This window comes from Lolium rigidum, chromosome 6 (assembly GCF_022539505.1).
Source record: "Lolium rigidum isolate FL_2022 chromosome 6, APGP_CSIRO_Lrig_0.1, whole genome shotgun sequence".
NCBI classification, from domain to species: Eukaryota; Viridiplantae; Streptophyta; class Magnoliopsida; order Poales; family Poaceae; genus Lolium; species Lolium rigidum.
In genome coordinates, this window is record NC_061513.1 from 61,195,163 (window position 1) to 61,204,832 (window position 9,670).

At 46.3% G+C, this 9,670-nt stretch overlaps 1 protein-coding gene across 1 annotated transcript; it reads right to left on the bottom strand.

The window, feature by feature from the left end:
* Positions 1 to 6,945: 6,945 nt before the first annotated feature.
* LOC124662688 (B3 domain-containing protein Os03g0212300-like) lies at positions 6,946 to 8,199 on the bottom strand. Its single transcript, XM_047200495.1, has 5 exons — positions 8,177 to 8,199; positions 7,991 to 8,084; positions 7,599 to 7,881; positions 7,342 to 7,517; positions 6,946 to 7,227 (listed from the first exon to the last, which is right to left on the bottom strand). Exons 1-5 carry the CDS (start codon positions 8,197 to 8,199, stop codon positions 6,946 to 6,948), a joined length of 858 nt encoding a protein of 285 aa, XP_047056451.1.
* Positions 8,200 to 9,670: the final 1,471 nt, after the last annotated feature.

Sequence of the window (9,670 nt, forward strand, 5' to 3'; positions counted from 1 at the left end):
CTGGTATGTCGTCGTCGTTGGGTTGTCATTATTGGCTTGATAGCTATGCCAGAGCAAATCCCGTTAACTTACGGCCAAATTTTCAATGCTCATCGCTTGCTTGTCGTTTCATTTACTATGTCGTCGTCGATGATATGTTCACTCTTGACTGATTTAAGCAGATGTCGTGGAGTTTGGGTACTTTGGCTCCCTCGGCCCCAAGCACTGGGGGAGGCTGAACCCCAACTTCACGCATTGCTCCAAAGGAATCACCCAGTTTCCTATCGGCATCAGGACCGACGAGGCTGTTTACAAGCCAAGCTTTATCCGCCGGAATTACACCACTGCAAACTCCACCCTTGTCAACAACATCTTAAACATCGCGGTAAATTTATTTCTGAACCAGTCGCTTATGTATATCTGCCTTTCAGTTTGTGGTTTTTCATCCTCTTGCTGAAAATTTATCTAATTGTTTCCATTATTTGTGTTCTTATTCTGATTGACTGATCGATATCAACAGGCTTAAGAATGAGTTGTCGCACGTGGATGGTCACATGCCTTTCTCACAGGTTTGCGGTGGAGCAACACATGGTTCACATCAGTGACGACAACAATTTGCATATTTTTCTAGATTCGGCCTTGCTGTCGTACAAATATATTTACAGGTGATACCAGAACTTTGTTGTAGTTTGATCACCACAAAAAATAGGATTATCCGTAATAACAACACATCATTAGGTGATTCAGTAAAAAAAATGTCTGCACAAATTACTTTGCATTGCATTGTTCTTGAAAATGGAAGTAATATCACCATGTTTTCAGTTAAATTTCGGCCAAGATGGTTCTGGGATATCACTTCGAAAGAAGAAAAGCTAGAAATTTTTCTGGTTAGTTAGGGAAGTATATATTTATTAGTGCAGCTTGCAAGTATAAACATGTTATATTATTAGCAAATCCATGAAGGGACTGGTCATCTTCATCAAACCACTTCACAATGCTCATGAAAGCTAATAGTTTACAATTTAGTCAGTAATAAACTAAAATTTGAAAATGTAACAGTTATTGGTTCTTCATCATTCTCCTCTTTTATTCCCATTGAATTTCATATAAAATGGACTACATATGAAAATCCAAATTATATGTTATCATCTCATATTAATGAAGTAAATTCAGATTCACAGTTGCGGAGCTCTGCTGTACACACTACACACACAACACCGACTATTATCTATTGCCTGACAATTAATAAGGTCTCCTGAAAACATTAAGCTCCCTAGGAATGGGAAGCCGTGGTTACTCCAAGTGGGGGGCGCTGCTTTTGTGGCTGGCCTATCGGCATATGGGTCGCATATGGGGTTGCTATTTTTATATGGGCTTATATTAGATTAGATTACCATGTTCTTTTGGTTTGAACAAAATATTTTCTTTTTTTCTTACTTGAAAACCTGCTATTAATTTCAGGAATTTAGTAAGTAAACTAAATATTAATGAAATAGGAAAATATATAAGTGTCAAATTTAGCTCCGTTGCGTGACTCTGCTCTGTGCATGATATATTTGATGAAATATATGAGTAAGCTCCAAGGAAAATATGTGGGTTCCAAGTATTGAACTGTTGTGGTTAATTTCTGCTTCCTCTCTTTCTCCTCGAAGCATGACCATTTCCAATAATGTGAATGCTTTGTTTCATAGCCCGAGAAGGAAGTTGTTGCACTGCAGCTCAAATGGATCTGGTTCAGTTAGTATTTGGACTATCAGTACTCATTACTACTGAAAAAATATCATTATTTCACAAATTAGTTGAGCATGTATGTTGAGGATTTTTCTCTTTTGTTTATAGGTTCAAAAAGGTATAGCTTAGCCTTGTATGATGCGAAGATTCTGGATTAGACATAAGCTGGAATAATTATACTTGTACGGGGCTCCTACCATTTGACCAATTGCCTACCTCCTTCCAGGTTCTTATTTTTTTTGCAAGTGAATCCTGGTGAGTAACATGGTCCCTTACGGATGGAGCCTCAGCATAACTGTGACTTGGATTACCAAAACCACGATTGCAATGATGGAGGGCATCATGACACGGAAATACATCCTCCCCTGATCAATCTATATTGCTTGCTTTGAGCGGCAGTTTAGCCTATTATTATGCCTGTTTTGGTGCAGTACAAGAAGTTCATGGGTTGCAATTTTTAGATGAATATTGATGTTCTTTGGAGAACTATGTTACTATTGTCTGTATCTCTGAATATTGGGAGTTATTAGCTTTTTCTTTTGTCAAACAGAAATTATGGAAAACTCCAGATTGCTTGAATCATGTGTTTGCAAGATGGCATTGAGTATTATCTTATCCTTTTGTGTTTCTGTTTTGCTCTACGCATATCATCTCATTTCGTCCAAACCAAGCTATAAAATACTCCAGCAATCATGCCCTTTGTTGTAACTTACAAAAGATGAAAAGAGCTCAGTTCAGCAACAAATTTTCTTAACAGGTTCACACTGCTGAGTAAACTAAATAAAAATAGAAGGATAGATTACAAGAGACAAAATTATGTACAACGGCTAAATTGATATTTCTATATAAAAGCATCCTCGGGTCTTGCTTTGTTTTTGGTGGCGGTCCTCGGGTTTCTCGCAAGCGAAGATGAAGATCTACCGGAGGTCAGTTTGCTTTGATCTGGCTAGAGAGATGAGTTCCGGAAAGCTCCACTGGCGAATGGAACAGTGCATATTATGCCTGCAGTTTGCTGGATCGGGTGGTATTCGGTCGCGCGCACCCATGTTTTTATTCCGACCTTTTGGTTCCGGAGGGAGCGCCGCGAAGCTATATTCTGTGTTGACATCTGGTGACTTTTTGGTCCATGGTGAAGTCAGAAGAAGGAATATCATGAAGGCCGGATTGGTGGACTGACTAAAGGAGGTTCGAGTCAACGTGATGCTGAGGGATCTGCTTGGCGTTCCGGTTCTGGGCTTGCAGCAGTGGTATGCATGTGGGGGCGGCAGCACAGGGGAAGTTCGGAGTCTTACCTCTCAGGGTGAAAACTCAAGGTCTGGCCTTAACTGATTGTGCCTGGCGATGTTCTTGTTGGAGGCATTGTTTTGAGAGTGGGGACTATCTTCAGGGAGAAATCCTAAGACCTTTGATCGGGTGACGACGGCGCTGGTGCACTGTTTCCTTCTTGGAGGCGTCGCTTTTGGAGAGTCTGTACTTCAGGTGTTGTCACGGTGGTGGTTGTATTGCTCGTTGCTAGGTCTAGAAGGCTATAGCGGGACTTTTATTTCTTAGATTTCTTTTCTCTTTTTTGGCTGTGTGCATCCGTACCGCCATTAGGGTGGGGCGTTGTTGCAGAGGCTGGGTGTAATTGGTATCTTTTGATATTAATATATTCCCTTTATCAAAAAAAATATAAAAGCATCCTGTCCTTAGTCACCATCCTAGGGGTGATCGATCATCCTACTAGCATGCCAAGTTGTCAGTCTCGCTGTCGAATGGGGACAGCGCCGTGGCAGCTGAGTCTCCATTGTGTGGGGCACATCCCTGGCCTTTGATTCTCTGTCACATGGGACAACGCCGTGGTAGCCCATCCATTGCGTGGGTGCGGCGTCATGTTGCCCAAGGAGATAACATAAATGAATTCATTATTTATTAATCCAAAGAGGAATCTTCAAAAATAGGGTTAAGTTACTGGTTTTAGATCCCACCTCCATTCCACACCATTTGTTAATCATCCAACAGTTCACGATGAAACCTCTCAAATATTCACTGAATGGTGGTTCGATATATGTTACATTTTAAGTACAGCCCAACTAAGAGATAAATGAGCCATGTACCAAATGTTTGCTATGTCATTATATAAAACGTTTATCAGTGAGAATGTTGGGCTCGCAGGCCGAGGCCCGTCCCAACATAATATCTGCACCTAATATGATCCCTTTTTTTGGGTTTTTGGCCTTTTTTCTCTTATTGTTCTATCGTGATTTTCATAATGACCTTTTTCATTAGAATCCCTTGGTTCCGAGCATTGTGTGCTAAATAGCACAATCATAGTATTTGTCGCAGTTATTTGGTCGTTGCAACAAGAATAACTTAGTACACTATTTATCTCACATATTGGCAGTTAATTTTTATTATCCATGTACATAATAAATATCGGTACGAGCTTCACGGGATCGTGCGCCAAGGCGCACATCTAAATCTAGTATATGCATGAACCGTGTACCATTATCTCATATGTTCGACCAAGCACAGCGAAATAGCTCACTTCGATCTCTATATCTATAATGTTGTTGTGTAATACAATGGTTTATTGTATGTGTGCATTAACGTGTTTCAAATGGTGAGCCCTAGGCGTGGTTGCGGGTTCTGCCGCGGCAGCGTTTTTGGGCATTTTCCTGCCGCGACAGAGTCAGGGTTCGCCATGTGGTCACGTTTAGCACGAACCGGTGCTAAATCTCCACCCGCCCGGGCCCTCGACCGCTGCCACATGGTACCTCTTTAGTCGCAACACAACCGGTGCTAAAGGGGGAGCCTTTAGTGCCGATTGCTTTGCACCGGTGCAAAAGCCAGTTACAAACCGGTGCGATAGGCCTGGTTTCCATTAGTGTGTACCGGTAATATGTGTTGCAGTGTATTGACTATAATAATATGATAGCATAACGATTTTGTTGTTTGGATCACTAGCATCTTCCCTCCCTTGATTTAGTTCGTCTATTCATAGTTTTTTTTAACACGGTACAGACATATACACGCTCATACATACGTACAAACACTCACCCCTATGAACGTACACATGCACACCTACCCATATGAGCACCTTCGAGAGAATGTGTCTAAGAAACTGATCCGACGGGGACTATGCCACCACGAGCGCCTCGCTGTCGATGGAAACGTCGCCTCCTATATATTAAAAAAAATTCGCCTTTTAATAAGACACCAAAATGTCAAATCTTGGAATTGAACTTTGCTTGAATAGAGGTGCCACTGCTCTCTTAGTCATCTCTTAACCATCCAACCAGATGTTGGTTCTCTTCGTCTGTTTATAGTTGGGTGCACTTAGTTGTTGGTCTAGGACGAGTGGCCTCATGATTACAGAGGTTGGTAGATTAGATAGTAACACATTTCGATCGAGGAAAATCTAATTTATTATACTACCTCCATTTATAAAAGGATGTTCAAATTGTTAAAGTATGCATATATCTAAACGTATATTAGTGTGTAGATATATGTCAATTTAGTCAAAATTAAGTTCGTGGATGGAGGGAGTACATCCATTCTGCAATTTATTTTTATTTTTAAATAGTAGGCCCACATAGTCCGATTTGACTTAACAAAGCCCTTAACCAGCCATGATTACAGCACAACCCGAACACGAGATACACGGACGTGTTACCAGCTTACAATACAAGCACATATCATAGTAAACCGACACCCAAAACAACAAGAGCACGACTACCACAAAAAAAGATAAAACTCTAAGCCTTGAGTTTTTCGTCTCGAAAAAAATAAAGAGCGGAGGGTGTCGCAGGCGGACCATCACTGGAATCCCCACGAACCGACTACACACGTGCAGACGCCAGCCACATGTGACCATGAAAGGAGAAGCAAGAGAACAACAAGATCTCATAAGCAAAGCCTCCAGGAAGGGGAGCGACACCAAGGTGACGTCGTCGCTCAACCCATTAAGAGCCAAGATTTTTACCTAGATGTATCCGACCATGATGGGGGTAGAGCCGAGGCACAACGAATACACCCCCAAGGAGGATAATGGCGCCCAACAGCGTCACCGTCATTTGCTCCGGACAGATCGGCCATGGCTTTCGCCCGAGTCGTCGACTACAACCCCCACACCAAGCACTCCACGAGTGGGGACAACATCGACATTCGGGGGCACCCACCATGATACAACCACGTCACCGGAGAATCACTAAGAGATCAGCAAGCTGGGACCTTTTCCTCGCTGGAATGGTGACCAAGCGGGAGGCTAGTAGAGGTTGGAACATAGACGTCGTTCGGGCGGCGCTAGTGAGGCAGTCATGGGAGCAAAAAAGGGGGGAGGGGAGCCGAGGAAGCCCCTGCTCCGGTCCCGGCGGCAGCGAGTCACTCTAGATTGCGCCGACACAAACCCTTCTTTCCCAATTCCTCCCAAACCAATGCACATCAAAGACAACTGGGCCGCCAAACCTCACTAGAACCTACCAAATCGTCACCGCCGGTCCAAATCGACTGGACCAACCTCCCATTGGCCCCTAGATTAGACATCTTCGCGAGCGCAGCGGTGGCCGAGCCACATAGGCTAGATCCAAGTATGAGGGCAGTGACTAGAGCCTGTAACCAGCCTCTGAATCCACCTTCGATGTCCCATGAGCCGCCATCGGTGTCCACGGCCAGGCCAGCCAGCAACCGCCCTCTGGGCACACACACCACATGACACACACCAACACACACACCACAAGCGAGGAGAAACCATGCCGCTGCAACCACCGGGTCGACGCAACCACGACCGCCTCCCCCAGCGTCGCCTCCACTTGCAAAAAGGCCGCCATGGAATAGCTCGCCGGATGCCACCACGCCAGGCCTCGCCCGACTTCCACAGATCTGCATTGCCGCCATGGAGGATGTCGCCCTGCACAGTCTTCATCCCGCCAGGTAATTGAAGGACCGCCGCCACCGGCACCGCGCGGGCTTTGCCTGGCGGTGCACGCCAGCGGCGAGCGGGGGTGGGGGAGGGGAGAGGATCGGTGGGGGCCGAGATCTAGGGTTCCATCCCCGGTCGCACGGGGCGACCAAGGAGCGGGTCTGAGCCGCTGGACTCTTTGCAGTCTTTCCAACACTAAAGTTACCATCTTCCGCAACTTATTTGCCATCACAGATCGAAAGACACATTCAGTTGATAGTTTGCGTTGCGTTTTAGAAGTTAACACAACTTGCTTGTTTTTCTTGTGCATCATTATTGCCTGAGGCACGAACTAATCACTTGACAATGGTGCCGTCTTGCTTGCGCACCTCAACCCTGAGCACGTGGTCCTCGCCGCTGCCCTCCGGGAGCGCATGGAAGAAGCAGGTGTCGCCGAGGCCAAGACCGTTGTCGACGCAGAACTGGTGCCACCCGTACCTGAGCGCCGAGCGTCTCCTCCCGCTTCTGACGAGCTTGGTATGCTTGAGGTTCACGGTCCACGACTTGCCGCGCATCTGCAGCACCACCCTCCTCCTCTCCGTGTATCCATGGGCCTTATGGAAATCTGCAGGCACGTGCTGCACGCGAGATGTTCATGGAATTAGCTACTCCATCCATAGCCAGCAACAAACTTGCAAAATACAACTGATGCTGAGGCATACACACGATCGACACGCTTCGCTTACACTCACCAGGTACTGATGCTGCTTCAGGCCGAAGTGGCACTCCTTCAGCATCACGATGAACTGCGATGACGCCGGGTCAACGGTGCCCACGTCCGCCGTGTCGCCGCCACCGTTACTGCTTTCACTGCCCATCGGGGCCGGCACTGGTGCCGGGGCCAGCGCCGGCGGCGAAGAGTTCCCTTCTGTTTTAGTTCAACCGCGCAAGACTGTAAATTCCAAGAGAAGATAAACCAAAGGGAACGCCGCGAGAGATCGAAGTGTACCGGCGCCGTCCTCCTCCTCCTCGTCCTGGTCGGGTGAGGGTTTCCCCTCCAAGACCCTGATGGTGATCAGGGCAACGCCGTCGTAGCGGAAGAAGAGGAGCTGGCCCAGCTCCAGGCCGTTGGTGCGAGCGAACTCCCGCCAGCCGCCAGCGAGGTACACGTCGCCGTACTCGTCGGCCACGACCTCCACGTCCCACGCGCGCCGCTCTCCGCCTGCCACCCGCAGCTTCACCTCCGGGAGCCCACGGCCCATGACCGTGCTCCCGAACTTGTCAGGCAGCACCTGTAGAACGACAGACACACGAATAGTCAGCTGTTGTATTGAAAGGATCTAGCATGTGCAACAAAACTGGTAGAGGTGAACTTTGCCCGTCATGTGAGAGTGAGATTACCAGTTTCTCCCAGGAGTGTCCGTATGACATGTACTTGCAGAACTCCAGATCGGCTTGGCCCGGCGCCTCCGGCGGCACCGATTTCCCGGTTTCTCTGCTTGGAAATTAGGTCGATGAGAGTACAAGGAAATGCTGAAGTGAACATCCCGCCTCGCTGCCTCCCTCTGGCCACCGCTCTAGGCTTACCTCTGAGAGCGCAGAGTCACCATGGTGGTGGACGAGGCCACCGGTTGGTCTCGCTGATCGATGTGGGGAGGAGGAGGAGAGAATGGGGCAAATTTTTAGGGGTGGAATGGGAGTTGGGAGGTGGAGGAGGTAAAGGAGAGTCTCTTTGCCTAGGCAACTGTTGTGTAGAGTGGCTTTGGAGCTCACATGCCTCCATGATCAACTGTATGCAGGACAAGACAATGCCTCGTGCTTTCTCATCCTCTGCGCGCCTGGGCACCTACAACTTCGTATATAGACTACGGTGTATCGTCAGGAACAAATGTTTTAGGGTATACCTATTCTGTGCCTGTGCGTGTGAAATGAAGACTGCTCTGGTCAGAAATTAATTCTGTTTAGTATACTGTACACGATAGTTGTGAGAACAAATAAAGGAAACGGTGCTCGTCATGATGGATGTAGTTCTGGTTGTGAGCAAGAGAAGTAGCTGAGAGCAGGTGGTGTTTCGGGCTCTGATTTCCTTTTCCTGCATCCTGCACTTACATTGTTGATAGGGTGGCTGTGGCTCTACACCTACTCCTGAATTGCACATTTCAGTCCTTCTTCTGGCCAGTTCTGCAAGGCCTTGAATTACCCCCATCAACCATGATGATGATTTTTCAATGTCTGGGCTGTTCTTGGTAGTACTACTAAGTATGTCTCACTATGCATGCATACATGTTTGTTCGATGCACGCTATTTGTATTCTGCGCTCAAGAAAATTATGAAACATGTCTCACGAAATACTTGAGATCTACTGCTCTGTTTAATAACCAAATAATTGATGATGAACGACAGGTTCACAACATGCTTGAGAAACGGCCATTATAAATTGTTTTTTGCTGAAGAAAAGAGACCATCGTAAAGCAGAAATGCTACCGAGCTCTTGAACTGGCTCGGCAGCACGCCCTTTCAAGATGTGGCATTCTTCAGGTATGTACTGCGTAAGAATATAATAATCAGAGAGTGTCGTCAGGGTATCCTACAAAACAAATGAATTGCATTCTACGAGTTGAGATTCTAGAACAAACGTGGCAAAAGTATCCACCATATGATTGGTAAGCTTCGAGATATACTGATTATTACAGTTCATTATTTCACAGCATGCATTATGTTGGCTCTTGGTAAACATCATACAACTGGAAGTCAAAGGTTGTTTTGAAGAGACTAAGAGCTCTACGCAGAGTGGGAGGAGATCCATGTGCATGTAACCACTGACTTACCAACTCGGCTCAGTAGAGAGAAACCAAACACTCAGGTAAATGCAAAAGCAGGGAGATTAGAATACATGGACAAAAGTAGGGAAGAAATGCACAAAAAGAAGCCGGTGCCTTAGGCCTGCATGCTGCCCTGCCGACGACATGGGATGTCCATTAGTTTCCTGTTTAGACTCCCTGTAACCCACCTAGGAGGCTTGTAAAAAACCCTATCTTTTCAATGAAATGAGACACAAAGGTTCTTTGTGTTTTCTCCAAA